The sequence below is a fragment of the Agelaius tricolor genome, unplaced genomic scaffold, assembly GCF_023055355.1.
Source record: "Agelaius tricolor isolate 1412-34295 unplaced genomic scaffold, bAgeTri1.0.p SCAF_3, whole genome shotgun sequence".
Taxonomy (NCBI): Eukaryota; Metazoa; Chordata; class Aves; order Passeriformes; family Icteridae; genus Agelaius; species Agelaius tricolor.
In genome coordinates, this window is record NW_027269263.1 from 50,234,846 (window position 1) to 50,256,320 (window position 21,475).

Genomic DNA, 21,475 nt, shown 5'->3' on the forward strand with positions numbered 1-21,475 from the left:
GGGCAGGGATGACAGTAGAGATGCTTCTTCAAGCTGTGACAATCAACCAAAAAACTCCAAAGAAACTGCTAGTTTTTAGCAAAAGAAGCTGTTACATCAACATGTAGAAAAGCACAACTGTTACCTCATTATTTCCTGGATCTTCAAGTCAGAATTCCAGTTCTTTTCAATCCCAGGTACGTGACCCATGCCAACAACACCAACTACAACAGCTGGGATATATTTTCTAGGTTCATCTGAGAAAAGAAAGATGAAGAGAAAGGAATATATCTGTAAAAGAACTAATTTAAAGTTATAAAGAATTAGCCAATGTGTGAGACTACAAAATTTAATTTTGAAAATACAGGGGCTTTTACTACCACATATTGAAACCCTGTTGTTGCATACTGATCTCACCTACTGCCTCTTTCACTGAAAGTCTGAAAAAGTCAGCACAGTTTCTAGATTTCCAGGAATCATTTATTTAATAAATAGACCTGGCCAGTGCTCATACTTCAGCCTCAGGTTGACAGGCCTGGCAGATGCAAGCTAAATTAACTTCTTTCTTTTTCTGTGTAGGTCATGTTTCTGTGCTGCTTATGAGGAACACCCCTGGTGTTTGCTGTCTCCTGAACAGAGCATTTTCTCTGCCACTTTGGACAGTGGCACCTGGCACACAAAGTGTAACAAGATTTGGGCTCACAATCAGAGAACAATGCTTGAGACCACACCTGTTCCTCTGAAGCTCTCTGTTAGACCTGGCCTCAGCAACAGCAAATCCAGGCCAGAGACATCCAGCAGCTAGCCAGCAACCATCAGACCAATTCAACACGTGCCAGCTCTCACCCTCACCTCCCATCTACCATCCATATTTCACAGCACCCAAAATGCGGTTTCTGGAAGCTTTCCTCAATGAAGAATATAGCACCATGCCACAATAAAATAACTCACAAAAAAGTTTCTAAGGAATAATGATCAGGCTGCTTTCCTATGGGGAAAATGCTACATAATACATAGATATAAAATACAAGTTCCACTGTTTTGCTTTAAATATTCACCCTTGATTTTTCCAGAAAAATAAGTAAACATGTGAAGAGCAACCCACTTCAAAATGGAACAAAACTGTATTGAAAACACTAGAACTATTATACATATTTATCAAATTGGTTTTTCTAAATTTTCTTTTTCTCAGTCTATTCTAGAGTTGCTCTAAAGCAGAACTGCAAAAACAGTTCTGCACTAAAATGATGACAAACACTATCTTAAGATATTAAATAAGAGGTAGCACACTTCAGTATGCTTATCTATAGGAGGGCATGCCAATTATGTATGGCAGCAGAATACTTCCAAAGATTAGACAAATACTATTTTTGTATATGCCTATACCTTGCTGAAATAGCAGTCACATATGATTATTACTGCTAGATCAAAGTTCCTAGCAGCCCAATTTACAATTATTAAAAAACCTATGAAGAGTACTGAAATGAGAGAACTTATCAAGAAATGAGTCCCTCAGCAGCCAGTGACAACAATGAATTTGGTGAGAAAATGGGACAAGCAAGATAGATGACAGTCCCATACTGTGCTGTCATACCAGATCCCTGCCTTTTGAAATGGTTGGCTAATTAGTACTTACCAGTTTAAATAGCACAATGAGAAAGGAAACATAATTTAGAGTCTACTGCTCTAGGTGGCTTCAACAGAAGAGTAATACCCCTTTTTTAATTTTTTTAAGCATTGTATCTTATGTGACACATGGCATTCATGAACTGAACATCCCAGATTTTCTGAGAACTGAACTTTGGAGCAGTACACAAAGAACACCTTGTTGGTTATAATCTCTGCTTTAAAACAATTACTTTCTGAAGCTCGAGGTAGTTCTATCTGCTTTGCTGCTTGCTTCAGCATGTAGGTCAAGTAAATATCTCGTTCAGAGACAATCGTTCGATGAAGATCAGGGAATTCTCCAATCATTTCTGCCATCATCTGTTCCAGTAAATCCTTCTGTTTGCATTTCTCCACATCATCTTTACTGAAAGAAAGGTAAGTTTTCTCAGTATCTAGTACGCTTTTAAAGGTCAACACAGACAAACCAATGAATAAAAACAATTGGGTGTTACACCTAAACACAGTCTGCAGTTCTCTTCCCCCAGCTTTCCTCTTCAGAAGGAAAATAATCTCCATAAACCTGTAGAACTTGATACCTAACAATACCTCTACAGTGAAGGAAAGGGAGAGAAAAGAGGTCACTTGCCTTTAGCCAGTTCAACTGGATTTTCTCCTTTCCCACTTTAAAAGCTGGCAACTCAAGTCAGCAAAACCACTAGGGCTTTAAAGGCAGAAGTTACCATGGTGCCCCATTTTCAGTGTGCATTAATAAGCTTAGAAGAGCCTACACACAGCTCTTCTGAAGAAGCAGATCTGCTCATTGAACACACAGAGACTCTACTTAAGGAACAAAAAAGGGACACTAATGCATAGTCTGAGGGCATGGAGAAAGATCTGCATGTTCCCAGTGTCAATCACAGGTCTTTAGCAGGGACGTCAAAGTTATAAACCAATTTGCAGAACAGAAAAATAGCAAACAGGCAGGAAATGCAAAAAAGGAACTGCAGGAGTAAGTGTAATGAGCTTTTATTCTTTTCATAGATGCTATAAACCCTTCTGTTAGCACCCCTAGCTGTGGGTCATAGCTTGTGGCAATGACATTATCTGGTTTAGCATCATTGTCTATCAAAGAATGACGTCGAACAGGCTTCCTTTAGCTTCCAAGATGAAAAGGACACTACACATGTCAGCAGGGCAAGCTGAAGGAGAAATGCTAGCTTTCAACAGACCCAGAAACATCAACAGACTGACAACTTTGATGTTGAGTTATTACTTCATTTTCCATGGAATCTCATGATGATGACTGGATGTGGATATTCTTAAGAATATACAAATTATTGTACTGAGGCCTTTACTCTCTTATTTACAATGTCCCCACACAGTAGTGAGAAAGATTTCATTTTTTGCATAATAAAATAATAATTTAAAGAAAGTTTTAAAGTATACTAGAGATTCTTCAGCATCTAATCTTACACTTCACCTGGAAGTAATGCATTGAAAGACAAAGGAAGAACTGACAAGATCAGAAAGACAGTTTTCACTTCAAAAATACATCTCATTGCAGGATAGTTTGTATATTCATCCTTCTCACTAACTTCAAATTTCATTGCATCAGGCTGGGTACCTCATACTAAAGTCAAACTGAAGAATTGAATAATCCATCCCAAACATAAAACATATGGGGTGCTTATTCATACCTGATGGGGTCAGACAAGAAGCAAAGGCCCCAGGCAAGCTTGACTTTTTGCCAGAAGGAAAGTGCAGCAATTGCTCTCTTAAATGTAACAGGGATGGGCCGGTCACCAAGGTGGAATTTACAGAAAGGTACTTTACTGGCCTGAAAGGGAAGAGACAAGTAACTAGTCAACATATCATACTGCAGCACAGCACATTCTTATTAATGAACAGTAAGGATTTACTGTGTTATACAAGGTATCTTAAAGAGCAAGATATTCCATACTTCAACATAAAAAATAGTTTGGCTTTGCAATAAGTAAAATTTGAAAAATACTACTACATTACTTCATAAAGGAATAAATCAACTACCACTGCAGTTGGTATTTCATTAAATTGTAATACCACACCCCTGAGGTTACTTGTACTGAAGCACAAAGGTTCTGAATATTTACTATATAAGGTGACAGTGTGGCTCAATATCTGGGCCTGAATAAGGTCTGAGGTGAACCATCAATGGTGTCATCATTTTGGTTTCACCTAGGATTTGTCAGGATCATCAAACTTACAGCTGGTCATGGTAAAAGATATTAAAGAAAGAGCTTATGAGACAATAACTGATGCCAGATACCACATGATAATGGGAGACTTGGCTGTAAGCTCACTCTGACATATTTTAGCATAGTATGGAATTTCTAGAAAATTCTTTTCTATGGATAGTTGTTTAAAAATTTCCAGCAATCACTTTAGAATAGGACAGAGCTATTTCTTTTCTTTCCTGCTTAAAATGGGAAACACTTAAAATATTTCATTCTGGTCTAGAATGATCAAGAAAATAAACCTTGAAGAAGTTTTCTTTTTATTAAGGATAAATATAACAAGTGATTCCAGATTATTTATCAGCAATGTCTCTCAGATTTCCTTACTAGTGCATAATTTACATTAAAATAGCAAGATACATTCTGCAAGATGGATGCACATACAGAAAATAGTGTCCCAGTATTCCCAGACAAAAAAATAAGAGTAGTGTAAAACACAGCTAACTACAGCTAACAGTGATCCATTCCAGTATCACTGCTGGCAGTAGCACAAAAGGTGACATTAAAAAGACCATATAGGACCAACAGATCAGTCAGATATTTTGACTTCCCCAATCTTTGTAGATGAATGGAACACATCAGATCTCATTAATCCTTTAGAGCTGGTTTTCACAGCCTGAAAGCCTGACACCAACAAACAATGGTACCAACATCAATATTGAGAATTCAAAAATAATTATTTAAAAGAAACTAAATCATTAATAAAACAAATGTCTTCAGAAATATCATCAGGAAAAAGCCTTATTTGAATTGCTTTCCTACCACTTATGTCTACCAATCTTTGTACCTTAAGGTACAGTTTGAAGTCGAAAATGATTTTTACTACTTTATTGGCTTCAGCAGAGGTATGGCCAGAGTGCTCTTTTCTAGGCAATAGCAAAATGGTTTTATTGAGTTCAACTCTGGAAGCAAAAGGCCAGTAATCTGACCTCAGAAAAGCCATCTCAAGTTCTCACCTCTTTGAAAGCTTCCCTGAATTCTCCTCCTGGGGCCATTCCCAGCTGCTCTGTGATGTGAGCAGAAACCTTCAGAAGCAGCATTTGCATCAATCCAGACATGACTCCATTCTGGCAGAAGAGGGAGAAAAACATGTAAAAAAAGCAGGCTGACGAATGCACTGTTCACAGAAATTAAAAAAACATGAATTATTTTAATGAAGAAACAGCACTGAAGCTACATTTTGGAGCCAATTCACTGATCAATACAGCCCATATGTCAGTTTTTATCAGTTTACCTCAGTGTGTGGCCAAAGTATTCTGCCTTTCAACAAAAACGTACAACAGGTTAAGAAAATAAAGAAGGATAGCCAGATTTATTTCAGTCTGTATTTACTCTGTGTGCTTGAAGCAAGTGTCTGAATATCTTAATGGTTGAACAGTTCTGTGGTACAGACACAGAAGGGATAGTAGAAGCAGGAAGCCAGGGAGAAGGTAAGAAAAAACCTGTCTTATCAGTTTGGTTTGAGCCAACTGGTACTGCACATGTCCAGGTGATCCACATTTGAGCCAGATACCACTCTGCACCATGTTGCTTTGCTTAATGGAAAGCAAACAACTCTCTGCAAACAACTGTAAGGGTTTTGAAATTCAAGGAGGAGCTAAAGGAAGTCTGGTTTTAACCTGCAGCAGTTACCTGACAAGCTGTGGATGCCAGTGATTCATTGCAAATATGTTATGTTTCATGTCAACATCCTGCTCATCTTCCAGCTTCAATTAAGAGCAATGAAATCCAATTTTAGTGCTTAAATATTTAATGTAAGTGATTATAATAAGACACCATTTGGGCTTTTTTTCCGAAATCATTTCCAAACTTAAGGATGAAAGTTGGAAGCAGCTTTGACTTTTAGTGTAGCTTTTGGGCCTGTCTCATTTCAATAAGATGAGGCAACTAAGGCATAACTGAGCAACTTACCAACTGGTCTGATGTTTATCAGAGAAAAACAAAGACACTATAATTTGGCATGAGACAGTTGGACTGTTCTCCTCATTTTCCCTATATAATCCATACTGTTAGTGATTCAAAGGGGAAAAGGTTGGGGAATTTTTTGGTTGAGACCATAGATAGAGAAATACGTTCTTTAAAAGGCCAAATGTTCAAATTTTATTATTTGCATTATTCCTGCAAATAGAGTAAAGGAGACTAATACTGAGCTATAAGAATAGGAAGGATCTTTGCAGTATTCTCTGGCTTTGGACCCAACAGAGTTTGTGTTTTCTACTGCCTGCATGCAAGATCACTTCAAGCCCAGGTAGGAAGTGCTACCTGCCAAGCTGCCAACCTGACTTTACATCACAGAGAAAAAAAAGTCTGCTATTTTGTTTTTATTGTTCTTTTCCTCTTAACACAACAAACTGTTGCATTTAGCTTTGATATAAAGAAAAAAAGTTTCTGTGCCTGTTCACAAGGTCAGAAGACCCCCCAGGTATGCTGTTCCAGTTGTTGTGAACATGCATTTTGGCTACGTGCATCAGAATAATCCACCTTACCTAAGATAAACAGAGAGATGCAACAATTTATGCAATATGCAAGTGTTTTGCAGTGTCTTTTCCTTTCATAGGGCATAAACAAAGAAAACAGCAAAGACACATTATTGCCTCCCTCAGTGAATTAGAAAGCCAGTCCCGAGACCTTGTATGTGAGCATAGCCCTGAGCCACTGCAAGGGCTTCTGCATTCATGCAGATTATATTCCTCTGGGGGGAGGGTGCACTCCTGGAAGTCCCCCAATTATATCAATAAAGCAATTCCAATATACAGTTACCACACAATCAAAATAACAATCTACAAAATTCTTCATCCAACTGGACATTGAAACTCTTTACTATTGACCAAACACTGCCATTCTAATCAAGTGTCCTGTCATTTTTAAGTCAACTTTGTGTTGTTGCACTGTGTCTAGCTTAAAATCACTCAAATACAAGCTAGCTAAGTGGAACTGAAAAAATACAGGATTTTTTTTGGCACACATATCCAGACATGTCCACATCAAACTGCCAGAGTAGTTATAATTTGAAGAGAATCCCACACTTTTTAGCCCAAATTTTTCAGAATCCCCCTCTAGGGCCTATTTTCAATTAGAAACTACTCCAAAGACAAGTGGATAGGTAGGAATTAAAGAGCAGCACACTAGGTTGAAGAAGGAATGCAGCTAAACAGAAAACACCAAAATTAAGTGCTCTTTAATAGTTGTGATACAGATGCAGATTGCAGGAATAATAATCACATTTAACTATATTAGCAGAGCATTACAATTGCAAAGTTAGACTTGTGCCCTGCAAATGGAGCAGCTGTTAAATGCAGGAGGATTCCTGTCAAGGCCAGCAATTTGCCCAACCAATCCTGTTGTGAAAAGAAAGTCCTCAATGCTCCATCTGAAAACAGAAATAACACCCAAGCCTAGCTTTGCCAGTGTAATAGTACTCTCACCTGCATCAACAGTATTAGGTTCCCAGCTGGTGGGAACACTGGTTTTGATTGCAATCTGACAAATTGTTCTTAACATAAACTTTTAATTCTCACTGTAGGAATCATACCTGTTTTATAGCTTGTTGAAGTTTTTCCAGATTTATTTCTTTGGCTTCTTTTAGTAATGTCTTTTCATCCATCTTTAACATAGAAACTCTGTACTGGCATAGCTCCACCACAACTACATCAGGCTGCACTTCTTGTATTGTCTGAAAAAGATGAATTCATTTATACTGCTTTAGAAAGGAATAAACAGAAATGCAGCCAATATCAACATTTTAAAGAGAGAAAGGACCTTAAAATCACATTCCAATAATAATTTTCAATTAAAAAACCAGTAGTAAATAAGAGTTCTCCAAATAACTATGCATTGACAAAAACATTAAGGCAGGTGACAGCAAAATGTCTTAGTTACTGGATGCTTTGGGACAGGATAATGGTGAACATACTGTGCTGGGGAGGGGAGCAGGGAAGAAACACTTCATGGTAAACTTTTCACATTCACAAAATTCATTTGACTGTGGTATTTTTCCATCTGAGTTAGGATGCACTTTGTGCCAGAACTGTCAACCCTGCAACCCTGGTTCTTACAAGATTCCTCCCCCTCTACCTCCTGAATAAAGGCAGTCTAAACTGCAGAGCTTGCAGGAGGTACAATATGAAATAGTTCCTACTTGCACTAGGGCTTCAGACCTATTTGCAGCTTGAGAATGGAATCCAAGTGTTGTGCAGGATGGTTTTACAGCCAAATACTATCCAAGCAATGCAAGCTTCACTAGTGAGATTTCTACTTTCAACACTGACGCTGTATCTGCCTTTTTTATTGAAGGGCAAATATTTGAGCTGGGAGACCATGTATTGCATCAAAAATTATTACTGTAAATGTCTGCTTCTCATCCCATAGTGCTGTTAGTCCTCTAACAGCCAATTACAAAAAACAGAGCCTGAAGGTTCCAGCACAGAACCAAGTCAGAGAGCTGGACTTCATTCTACTTAGTGCTAAACTGAAACATTATAAAGATGCTGCTGAAGGGCTCACACTGATATTTACCTTTACTACATCCTTTTTGCTGCTGTCACTGAAGTGGGCTGTTCCAACCACATATACTTTAGAACCATCCTCAGTATTAAGCTCAGTCACAGTGTTTGGTAAAGCAGGCTTTTTCTGCCTCTTCTTCAACTTCATCTCCAGGAGAATTTTAAATGCATCTGCATCAGCTATAAATGTAAAGAAAAACAGAAAAGAAAAGCACACATGATATAAAGTGCAGGTAAGTACAGACAGAAAATAAAAATGTCACCACTAAACAGCAGAGCAGAGCTAAAAGGCCATTGATTTACCACTGTAATCTTACATTCAATTCTGAAGCTACATCATTGAGAGTGCCATCACTGGAGAGGCTGCCTCCAAGCATGGGTCTCAGTCCAGGTTTCCTACCCTGTGGACACTGGGACAGGTTGTCCACGCAGTTCAGTAAGGGAAAGAGAGAAGCTGTGTGGCAGGTGAGGTGGACAGAGAAGCAAAGAATACTTAGAAAAGGTATACACTAAATTAGAGAAAAAGAAAAAAAAAAAAAAAAGCATTTTTTAAATTCTAAACCCAAAGTGTTCCATTTTGGGATTCTTATCTATATAAACAATAGCAACACATGGACACTGGTGTGAATATGATGGCAAAGTCACCTCCACATACTGGCACATATAGGATACCTACAGTACCAATCTTAGCCTTTTCTGTGATTAACACACCAGGGATCAGTACACAAGAAAATTAAACCTCAAGAGGTATTTTGGTCAGGTATCCAATCATTCTTCCCTAGATTCAACAACTATTTAAGATCAAAATGGTACAAAGTGAGTTTAGCTCCTCTATGTCAAGCTTCCTGTATGGAAAACAGGAGGATCTATCAGCTTTGTCACAGATGCTCATTGCCAGGTAGCCTCATTGACTGAGACAGAGAAGCTTTAACTCTATATCAATGAGAAATTAAAGTTCTTTTGAATGAGTCATCTTAAAGCTGTAATGCATCTTAGGGGAAAAAAGTATCAAGCAGGAAAGCAGAGTTTTGTTTCCAACCAACTCTCTTTCTCTGGCAAGCTGCTGCACAAGTTAGCAGAAGTCTCAAGTGGTCTCCAGAAGCCTGGAATAGGATCATAAGCCCAGGGGAATAAAAAAAAAAAAAAAAGATTAGTGAACAGTTTGTAGGCAGGATGTCAAAGATGCAGATAAATTACAGCCTGCTACCACACATTCATTTTATGAATCTGGTTTAGCTGTGTGGCTCTGGCTCCAGCTGTGTCCCACAAATACTAATCTTGTAAGACTTTATGAAAAAAACCAAAAAACAACCCCAAACCAAAACCAACCAAACAAAAATCCCACCAAATTAGAAGAAAACCAAACAAACAAAAGAAAAAAACCAAACCAAAAAACCAAAAGCAACCCTTCAACATCCTTCTTAGCATTTGAGCAAACTGCTACTTCATGGTCAATACCCCAGAACATGGTGTGCTGCAATCAGTACTGTCTGAGCTATGGCAATATTGCTGCCAAACCAGACAGTGATGCTGAGGAGGAGGAGGTAAGGAAAACATGACTGAAAAGGAAGTAGAGGTAAGGCTGTTGCATTTGTAGCACTCTCAGTCACATAATTATAAAAGCAGCCATAGGAGATGAACAAAAACCCACCTAAGCAAATATCCCACCTCCCACCATGGTCAAAAGTGGATGTCTAATGGAGAACATAATACATGGGAAACTGTGTGTAATACCTGTCTCAAATACTTTCCTAGCCTAAAGCCATTTATGATTCAGATTCCGCCAACTGAAAGTGGTTTCTACACATTTGGTAACCCTTAAAAGGTGTAATTTCTATTTACTTTTCAAGCTTTCACCTCACACATATACTCAATACTAGACTGAATAATGTTTCATGTGAAGAAAAAATGTGATAGTGGTACAGCACCAGATGTTATAATTTAAGGACACAATTAAGGAAAACATTCTCAGGTGCAGCTATGGTTTTTATTGAACTAACTTCTATATCTGGAAAAAAAGCCACATAAAAAATTAATCTGCTTCTTTAGGTCTGCATAGCTTTAGTCAAGGCTCTGATTGCTCCCATGAAAGCTGAGATCCCTAGGAATTATTCAGCAGTGTTATTGTTACACACTAATTTTCCCTAAGGTAGTTCAGAGCCTATTATTTGCCAGAAAGCACAATCTGAATGCTCCTATTGTTACAAATCAGCACTGGATACACTAATATAATACCAGTGCATCAACACAGTTAAAGTAAATCCTAAGAAGCCTTTGTTTTTTCCTCTTGAGAAAGAAATGCCTGTCATTACCTGATCTTGCCAATAACAGGTAAGAAAATATACTCTTCCTGGGCTTCACAAGACAGTTTTGGTTGGAATACTTCTATTGCCACATCCTGCAGGCTTGCCAAAACATTATCATGCTAGCATGGGCAAAGCTTTCCATTTGGGACAACTCATCACCATCATATCACAAGATGCCAGACAGTCAAAGCAAACATATACTCATGCATCACTGGCTTAGAAAGCAATAGCTAAGCTTAAAACAATAGCTGAGTGTACCTATTAAATCTAAAAATATTTACTTTTGAAAGTATGGGATCAGCAAACCGACAATCTACATGTCATTGCTCTTTCTAAATTTGATTTACACAACTGGGCCTTGAAACAAATCAAGAACAGATTAAATCAGCTATGTCTTCATTAGCATCTCCTCTTTTTGTCAACAGCCCTGTCCCTTTTAGGTAAGGAAAAGGCAAGGACATTTAGTTGAATACCCCTTCCAGTATGATCACCCTCCCCAGTCCAACCAGAAACATACAGATATTCTGTGATATACTTGACGCTCCCTTTGGGCCATCTTCTGGTGCATCAGAGGACGACATTGGATCTGCAGCAGCCTGTATGAAACAAATTCAAAAGGAGGCTGGGAATTATAATGAAATGTTTCAATACATCTTTCCCTTTGTGAGTTTACTCAATTTGAACCTACCAATAATATTCAAGCAAGTAAATAATTTAAGCAGTGTCACAGTTCAAAATATCTGTGATTTTACAACTATTTTTTCCTAGCTGCCTGAGTATGAGCTAGAACATCTTAAAAATGGACTACTTCATGCCTATTTTAAGAGATAATATTTATACCTGACACAGAGTTTTAAAATAAATGGGATTTTCGATAAAAAGAACAAATTTATCTCTAACACTACTACAGTACTACAGCTACTACAGCACTTTGTGTTGAAAACTAAAATGTGCACTAATTATTTTATACCATTTGACTCAACTACCGGCCAGCACTAGTCTGTCAGGAGTCTGACAAAGTTAATCAGTACTCACAAGACTAAACACATCCATTCTAGAAGAGTCAGGCCAAGTATTTATTGGAATAAGGCAATTACACAATATGCACATCAAACCTTACAAAATTCATGTGCATGTTGACTTTATACAGATCAGAAATCAAAGATACAAGGCACCTGCAGAGTTTTGCTCTCTAAAGGAACAGAAGGCAATTGAAAAGATTCACAAAGACTGACTCTTCGATATTATCCCTAGAAGTATGTGATACAGGTCTTTGGCTAACAAAAACCTTTCTGATTTTTAATTTAATGGCAAGTTTTAAAACCCATGCATAGAATTTAAATAATTCCTGTCATTCACCCAATGTCATTCAAGCCAGAGAGGCAGAGTTAGTGCAGAAAAGACTCAGGAGTAAGGGAAAGCTAAATTATAAACTACCTTTAGGCAACTATCTTAATTCAAAGTTTAATCAGGATGATTATTGGAAGAATTTGGAATTTCTGAATAACATTAAGTCAAAAAGTTAGAGACGGGATGAGAACCCATCATCATTAAAGTACTTTCCAAAGGAAAGAAAATATTAATGAGTCAGCAAGCAGGCAGCCAACCTCTCCTGATGCTTGTCAGCTTTTTAGCTAAAATGACTGGTTTATGTACTTTGTACTTAACCTGGTAAGGTTTAAAGCAAGGCTGTACAAAGCACACCCAAATGTTAAGAGCTTTCTATAAGAGTAATTATTTTCTTCTTTCATTCCATAATGCCAAACAGGAATTTTGAGAAAATAAATCCTGAGTCTTACCGTGGCCCCACTGAAGGCAAGGAAAAATTTATGATACATTTCATGGACTAAACTCAAAACATACAACAGCTTTACAGTGCAAAGTTTAAAACAGTCACAGCAACACATCATCCTTTCACTACAAAGCAGAAGTCTGTTCATTGACAACTGCAAACTGAAATTACACTGCAAATTGCAATTACATTCACAAATCTAATTTAACACCAGCTCAGCTTTTGATCACAACATATGGCTTGCATACGTTAAGTCTAGTCACAACAATATTTTGGAAAAGTTTATCTATCTGTAACATATGGAATTAATCCTATCACTTGTGCTGGCTTTGTCATCACAACATCACAACAGTGCAATGAGCACAGCACTAAGCCACCATGTTAGGAATCTGTTGTTCTTTTTTTTATTAACAGGACAAAAGAACTGATGTTCTTATACTTCATAAAATAAAAATTTCCTGAGTTTCACCTATTATTCCAGAAAAAGGTTTTGAGATACATGGATATGAAAAAAGAAGGAAAGGAACAGAAAGGATAGAAAAAGAATCTCAGTTTAATTTGGCAAGGAACTTCAGCCATGTACAATGAGATTATTTGTATATAATCAATTTCTGTAATTTCTCACAAAACCTTTTTCCTCCTAAAGGTTTAATCTCATAGGTTAAGTGATTTTATGCAATTCCTCACTTACAAGTAGAACAATAGAAAAGACCCATTTTAGCTTTTGCAACTGGAGGGAAAGAGAACCTGAAAAGAACCTAAATGTATCAAGAAAAATAGCACTCAGCTCTCCATCCCCATTTTAAAAGGGGTCTCACACCAGCATTCTCAGTCCTAAGACTTTGCAGAACTTGCCCAAAAAATAAGTGGAAGAACCTGGCTGATTCACTCTTGACCTTCCCTGCGATTGTACTGAGATACAAACTTCATCTCCAAGCCCTACCTCAGGCTGTTGCTCCTCTTGCATTCCTGCAGCGTAGGCTTATTTTCACCAACCACACAAGAACTGCAAGAAGTAAAAACAAATGGGAGAGAATTAAAAATTATTGGCATAACTCAGAATATTTGCTCAAGAACTGTCCAAGGGGAAAAAAATATATCTATGTATCTCTAATAAAGGTTGAGTAATAAAAGCAGCAAAGTGAAGAGGCACAAATGTCACTTCTTCAACTCTATTGCCATTCAGAGAACCAGAACAAACCAACAGCAACTCCCCCAGATAAAACCAGCCTGTTTCAGTATGGTTCTTGAGGTGGCTCAAGCCAGAGAACAGTTTCTGCAACAGCAAAAATCTTACTCAACTTAGTCAGTAATTCTGTCTAGTTCATATCAACTACATCAAGACAGTTTTTAGGCAGATTCTAGGAATCATCTATATTTCTAGTATTTTACTGCTGCACAGAATATGAGAGCAGTCACAATCTTAATATTTAACTATAGTCATATGTGTTGTTTTATCTGCATATACATATTTATATATAAATATATAAATACATATATTTATAAATATGCCAGGGTTAGAAGATCAGTCAGCTAGTATCTGTGTGACAAACCCATGAAACTAGGTTTTTAAACCCTTACTGAATGGTTTCCATGTTTTAGTTTAACGATAGAGATGATGTCCAAAGTTCTCTGTGATGCTGGCAGAGTGCTGTGATTGGACTTGGGTGGTACTCTGAGGGGATTGCACATGACACTGGATGCATGACTAGAGCTCATTCTGCTTATTCTCACTGCCATCCACTAATATTGAAGCACTCCAAGAAAGTGATGCTTCTTTACTACAGCATTTTGTGCTACCTCCATTTGAGCTATTTCACAGTACATGTGATCAGAGTTTTATTTTATTAAATAGAGAGTGAGCAATCCTGAACAACTTATTCATGGAATACATTTGCAGTCCCGCTCTGAGGAGTGGACAGACAAGTCTGGCTCCTGCCCTATGGTCAGATGAGGCTGGAGAAAAGCTGGCTGGCATTTGGGTGACAGCATACTTCAGCACACAAATGTGATGGCAAGCCTCCCCCTTCCCCAAATACAAAAGTCTCCTGCAGTCAGATCAGTGCTCTGCATTCTGGTTTCTAGAAAGCCATTTTACTTTTTAGCTTTGCTTAAAATAGGTTTCTTCAAAAGAGCATTTGCCTGGGCAGTATGAAGCAAGTGAGTGTAATTCTGTCCACTGGCACATCTCCCACCATACAGCAGAGGGATTTCAGGATTTTATGCCTTCTGGCTGTCCACTGCTCATGGTCAGCCAGCAAACCCGAGATTACAGCTGCAGGCTGGGCAAGAAAAAAGCAGAGTGGCCAAAACCCTGGCTTCTGCATGGTCTCTAGAGCAAAATTCCCATGAACACATCTTGAGCAGGCAACAGCTACAGACACAACTCCTGAGCTGCGAGGCAAATACCTCATTAAAACAAAAAAATACACACTGCTCACAGTCCAAGAGGTTCATTAAAACAAATGATTCAAAAACATGCAAGAAGTCTGCACAGGCAACATAAGCACTCCAGCGGTTGTGCTACAAGGCACAATTTTAAAATCAGGACCTTCCTGCCTTCGAAGGAGTCAAGTCAAGGAAATCTGGATGTCAGAGTAAGCTGAAATGGCAGGTGAAGCTGAACTGCTCTTCTGCTTCAGTATTTCCCCAATTTATGAGTGTGGACAGATCTAAAGGAGTACAGCAGAAGGAAACCCCTGCCTTGACACCTGCAACCTGACTGGCACACACCAACCCACAGACACCTCACTTCAGACAGTCTCTCAGTTTTGTGGGGTTAAGTAAACTCAGCGCCTCTTTTTATCCTGTCCTGTCTCTGAGAGACTGGCTTAACTACTTGTTGGCTTAGACAGTAAACCACACTGGAAAGCAGGCTCAGTTTAAAAAAACACCACTTTTTCCCTCCCACTCTACCAAGGCATTTTTAGTTCACGTGATGAAACAGCTGCAGGAAGAACTGCAGCACCAAAACTTGAGGAACAGTATGAAGTGGAGATCCTGAAACCAATTGCCCTCTGAGAAAATACTTCTTCAACTGCAGCATCACCCAGTGTACCAATACTCTGATGCTCAGCTCTAGGCTTGGTTCTCAATTGGTTTGTGTGCAAAATACCACAATGTTTTTCTGTCAGTGAATCAGCTGGCCCTAAATACAACCTAAAGTTCTAAGTTTGATTAAGGTCTGCTGGCATTTGAAAATATGTCTCTTATCTACAGACTACTCTTCAAACTAATGAAGCGCTAGTTTTGTTTTAAAAATAGACTCCTCTACAGAAGCACTACATGGTATTTTTTCCCGCCAAGTGACATTTTAGAAAACATCATCCCATTCTCACTACTGACTATATTATATGTCTGATACTGGTGGGGGTGGGGGAGAGATCTTCTTTGAAGTTTACTCAAGCTAACTAGCACCGGTTTTTAACTGACCTATACCTTTGGAGAAAACAAGCTGTTTCCAGCTCAGTGTTTCACTGCTGTTTTCAGCTCCAGGGAATCCATGGAACAATACTTCCATGGCCAGGTGAGAGAGTGTGCAGCCACAATGACGGGCAAGTCTGCCACCTTTCTCCTCTAGGACAAGCAGGCCCATGGCAATCTCATGAGGTTTAATAAGTACAAGGTGCTACACCTGAGTTGGGACAACCCCCCATTATCAATATAGGCTGGGGATGAAGGGACTGAGAACAGCCCTGCTGAGAAGAACCTGGGGGTGCTGGTGGATGAGAGGCTGGACACAACCTGGCCATGTGCACCTGCAGCATAGAAAGGCAGCTGTGTCCTGGGCTGCATCCAAAGCAGCGTGGCCAGCAGGGAGAGGGAAGTGATTCTGTCCTTCTGCTCTGGTGACACCCCACCTGCAGGGCTGGGTCCCCAGCAAGGGAAGGACACTGACCTGTTGGACTGAGTCCAGAGGAAGCCACCGTGATGGTTAGATGGCCAGAGCACCTCTCCTGCAAGGAAAGGCTGAGACAATTGTGGTTGTTCAGCCTGGAAAAGAGAAGGCTTTGGGTGACCTAATTGCAGCCTTCCAGTACCTGAAAGGAGCCTACAAAAACTATGGAAAGGGATAGTTTACAAGAGCTGTACTAACAGAACAAGGGGGAATGGCTTCAAACTGAAAGACAGTTGATTCAAATTAGATATCAGGAAAAAATTCTTTACTGTCAGGGTGGTGAGGTACTGGAAGAGGTTGCCCGAAGAGGCAGTGGATGCCCTACCCCTGTGAGAGCTCAAGGCCAGTCTGAATGGAGTTTGGAGCAACCTGGTCTAGTTACAGGTGCTTCTGTCAACTGCAGGAAAGTTGGAACTGGATGTTGAAGATCCCTTCCAATCCAGGATTTTATGCCCTTGTTTTCAGGTGTTTAGATCTGCTCAAGTTACATTGGAGCTGAAATTTTCCATGCAGAAGACTTGTTCTAGACTCACTAGAGTACAGGCGAGGCTGGGTACTCAGCTAGCAGCATCCTCATTGGCAGCACTGGCAAAAATCCATGTATTTATGAATTAGTCAAATACCTTGGACTCCAGGCGGATCTAGCTCATCCATGTGAAAGACACTATCCTTGTACCTCTATGTATTCATGGAAGGTATGTGAGTGCTATGATATTTGAAATATAATTTGAGGCCTCTGAGAGAGGACTGAATGTACCTTGCTGTTACACAGATAACCAACTGAAATGCACAAATCTGTATGCACTTCCTTTCACCATGTCCAATAGCAAGAAAAGGGGCCAATTCAGATCAAATTCTGGCACCATTTGAACAATTTACATCCATGCATTTCAAATTTCTTGGAGTTTAATTTTCTAACCTGTGTTCTGGGCTTTTTTTTTTTTTTTAAAGTTTACTTTCCTAAAGAAATGACACAAGGTAACAAGGCATCTTATTTGTTTGTGCTTGTTCACACATAGGTGAATTTTAAACTATTTTGGCAAGCAGGGAAGAGTCTCACAGTCATTTAGAGGTGCAACACACAGCACTGCTCCTCCAGGAGAAAAACATCACTAAGATTAGATGAGGTGCTTGTGAAAAAGAGGTGGTCCGCAGAACTTGCCAGGGAACAGAAGGAAATCCAACCCCAAGCTGAAAAGTCACAGGCAAAAAAACAACTGTTCAGACTATTATTGACAGTGTTCCATAATATGTATACTGCAATATCTCATAACCTCAAGTTCTGCTTACCATGAGATTTGGCATGAACATGTGAAACCAATCAAATTTCCCTCCTCCAGCTACTTCAAAGGCCTGGAAGAGCCCCTTGTAAGATCTATCATATACTGAAAATATGAGACATGACAGTGCACTTCTTTCAGATGCACTGGGAGACTCAGCTTTTAGGCACTCATAAAGATCAGAGATTAGGAAGTATTTCTGTTCTCTTATCTGCCAGGAGACTGTCTTAATCAGGGATTCATTCTCCTGGTTGGAGTACTACCAAGAAAATTATTTTTTTTTAAATAAACAAAGAGGGGTGATTGATGACTGAATGATGATTGAATCTCCACCTCAAACACCTTTTTCCCAGGCGAATGGAATTCTTGTGCTTAATGCATCTTTGTTAGACTGAGGGGACCTGCCATTCACTGGGCCATTAAAAATTGTTGTTTATACATACACACGTGAAAAAATGAAGCCCTTTAGCCAACTCTTAAAATACCTAGGCAACCAAACAGGAATTTTTGAGACCACCAAATAAACTGCAAACCTAGAATTTAGCCATTACTCATGTCTATTGATAGGCACCTATTTCCTCTCAAGCTCTTCTTGTTCCTCCAGCACACACAGGACAGCCATTGCTACTGAGAAAAGTACTGCCAAAGAGGGGCTGTATTTTTCCCCATGCACATGGGCATTATACTCTTCCCCCCAAAATAGCAAGTTCAGAAAGGAACACACAGAAAAGTTCAACATCTTCTAGCAATGCTTTCCCTGCACAGATGCTGGCAAAGCAGAGGCAGAAAGAACTCCCTGCCATGCTATTTCACATCAGCCCTTGAGTCTTCCTAATATAAACCAGCTTCAGCAGCACTTCTTTGCACAAAATCTTCTCATGAACTCATTTTTCATACTTGATAGCCTTAGTCAACCAAAGTGTTTCGGTTCCAGCTTCATATTTAGGCATCTGAAACTCTCCTAGCTTGCAGTCTCAAGAACACAAGAGGCACATGCACTCACAGATCAGCTTCTAGCAAGACAAGTTAAAGAACAAAAGGTCCTTTCCTGTTTAATTTCAATGAGGTAGTTCAGTGAGAAAATTCAACCACCACACAGACAATTCATTACAGCATCCTCCTACAGTAGGGCTAAACTTGTTCCTTTAATGTCTTGTCTAAATTTGCTTCCTTCAGACAGTGATTCAACTGAATCGATAAAAAAGCTCTCAAAAAACCTCTCATGCTCCTACCCATAAAACAACATAGCCAGCTACTTTTTAACAAGATTTTTATTGGATGTTTTCCTCCTTCTGAGCTATACAGAAATTCAGAAGCAGCACTTTGCTTCCTCAACATGTTGACACTGCAAGAGGGAAATAAAAGTTGTCCATAGTCTTATAATTGTTCTGTATTTTCTATGTGCTGCACACACATCAGAATAGCTAGTAAAGAAACTAGGAAAGGAGTCACCAAACTATAGCTTATTCCACCTTTTATTGAAAGGAACAGGCAAAAATTTCTGTGTTTGATCTCCTCAACAAACAAATCTAAATGTATCTATTAGTGCTTTTGATAGCTACAGTATTCACTAACATTGCAGAAAGTACCCACTTCTCTTGTGTCAATCAGTGTTAATCCTGTAGCCTCTGAGATAGGATTGTACATACGTTCCTGTTTACAAATAAGTAACTGAGGTACATGAATGCTTAAATATGCCTACAAATTTGACCTCTGGTAGCTAAACAAGTAGTTAGAAGGCTCATGGAACTTTCAAAGCATTTCAATTTTGCAATCAGAATTTTCCTTTCTTTTTAATCATTGGTCCTTCTAGGATCCCCACGTACCCCACAGGACAGCACTTCCTCCTAGTAACAAGGCACCACCACCCATCCTTGTTCCTCTAAAGTTGCTGTGAGAAAGACAAGAGATAGGCTGAGGACTGAATTTTAGAGCAAGCTGTCGAACAATAAGGTGGGAATCCTCCAGTGAGAATATAGAACACCTCACACAGGTCATGCTACAACTGAGCCAAAACTGCCCTGCACTGGACATGAGCTACAGGCACACACAAAAGACTACGTCACAAACAGACTCGTGTGTGAGTCCTTTCACACCAGTATCCTTGGCCAGAACACAGCTTCCATCAGCTTGGCATGAGATGCAGCAATAAAAATTTACCTGCACCTATGTGCATTAAGAGTACTGCGTGCCTTTCATCCTCTAAACCTGCAGTTTCACTAGCAATGGATATTTGATTTAGCTGGTATAGCCTGTACTTTACATTCATATTATGCACTGCATAAGCACATCTCATTTGAATACTGCTACCGTTTAACAGGATCACTTATTTTATGTAAACAGAAGAGGCATATCAGTACTTCAGAAGATACAGACCAAACTTTTCTCCCACTGACAAACTGCTGCATTCTTTACTTACTGTCTGAAATACCTAACAAAGCACCTTCCATGCTTAACATTTAACCTACTAAGAAGGCAAAACCAAAATAACAGATAACCTCTTAAGTCTCACACTCTGCAACATAAACAGAGTATTTAAGATTGATGAGACTTTTCCATACTTATGCACAGAAATCTCACAAATGTTTGCAAACAATCATCAGCTCCAAATGGTGTCTACTCTGTTGATAGCCTGTTCATACTCAGAAGGATGCATCTGTGGAGACCTGTCTACCAATTAATGTAACAGCCACAAATTCAGAAATTGGAATGTATTTCAAAATTATCACTAAGGTGACCTACTCCACATATTGCATGTTATCTCTTTGACACAAACCCACGCCTTTGAAACTCAACTGAGCAACTGGTTCTGTAATCACAGATGGTTGTAGAGCATGGCTCTGGTTTCTCACGACTCAGAAGTTCACAAATTTCAAAATGCGTATTTTTACCCTCTGAGCATCAATGAGGTTTTCCTGCAAAAGGAACTGTGGAGACTTATGCAGCCTAAACTCAGGTACCTGCACACTAGAGTCAATGTCCATTTGCAGGCTTTGGTAGTTAAAACATGAAAGTCAAAGACAACTACATTAATTTTGCTTGAAAGGAGGTGTTGAAACATGAGCATATGTGGCCTGGGACACTAAAAACACGTTTATGGGTGAAAGACAAGAAAGCATTCTCATATGCTCTGTGGTTTTACAAGTTATTGCTAATTACACTGACTCGGGCTACTGGATGAAATGAGTAAGTATGAGGTGACTCAGGATGCTAATGCACTGCATTGAAGATTTATGAACAAACATAAGCCCAAATCCTTACTCTTTTAAGAGGTTGCAGAGGTTACAAATATACTGCTAAATTTAGAAACGTGGGACAGAAAGACCACAGTGATGTGGCTCAAGTCTGGACAGACATTCAGAAACTGGCAGTTTTTTAGACCCTACACATCTATTCCAGTCACCTTCCTATTGCATTCCAACGTGAATTTTGTGAATTCAGCAAAGATCTAGAACCAAAATAATTTTATTGGACTTTCCTGTATTCAGCAGCTTAGGGTAAGTTATCAGTACATCTCCTTCCAGGCCACGTAAAGCTATGAACAAAGTGATACTACTGGTTTTGGAAAATCCTCTGCAAAACACTCCTAAGTGTTGTGGTTCGTAAGCAGAACAAAAGGGAAATAGCACAGCTGCTGCATGTGTATGGAGTTCTACAAGAAGCAGCTCTTCCACTCTGTTCATTGCCTACAAGCAGCAAGCAAAGGAAACGAGTGAAGAAGTTCTGTGGTGTCAATGGCTGTCTGCTGAAATATGCAGAAGGTGCATCTCAAAAGTTACCAGCAGACACATTCACTTTTGTTATAAACATTTTGAAACACGATCCTTATGATGCTAA

General features: G+C 39.1%; 1 protein-coding gene across 4 annotated transcripts in view; it reads right to left on the reverse strand.

Moving 5' to 3' along the window:
- Nucleotides 1-21,475, reverse strand: part of TRABD (TraB domain containing) — a 30,696-nt gene that overhangs the window by 5,205 nt on the left and 4,016 nt on the right. The window contains exons 1-9 of one of the 4 annotated variants that reach the window (XM_071423811.1): nucleotides 13,404-13,453; nucleotides 11,186-11,264; nucleotides 8,680-8,816; nucleotides 8,376-8,542; nucleotides 7,393-7,533; nucleotides 4,817-4,927; nucleotides 3,285-3,424; nucleotides 1,839-2,011; nucleotides 125-236 (exon numbers count right to left, since the gene is read on the reverse strand). In XM_071423811.1, the coding sequence (XP_071279912.1) occupies nucleotides 125-236; nucleotides 1,839-2,011; nucleotides 3,285-3,424; nucleotides 4,817-4,927; nucleotides 7,393-7,533; nucleotides 8,376-8,510 (812 nt within the window). In that variant the 5' untranslated portion in view covers nucleotides 8,511-8,542; nucleotides 8,680-8,816; nucleotides 11,186-11,264; nucleotides 13,404-13,453. Of the gene's footprint in view, nucleotides 1-124; nucleotides 237-1,838; nucleotides 2,012-3,284; nucleotides 3,425-4,816; nucleotides 4,928-7,392; nucleotides 7,534-8,375; nucleotides 8,543-8,679; nucleotides 11,265-13,403; nucleotides 13,467-21,475 lie in introns of those variants that run through there. The other 3 variants (XM_071423808.1, XM_071423809.1, XM_071423810.1) reach the window with 3 other exon arrangements.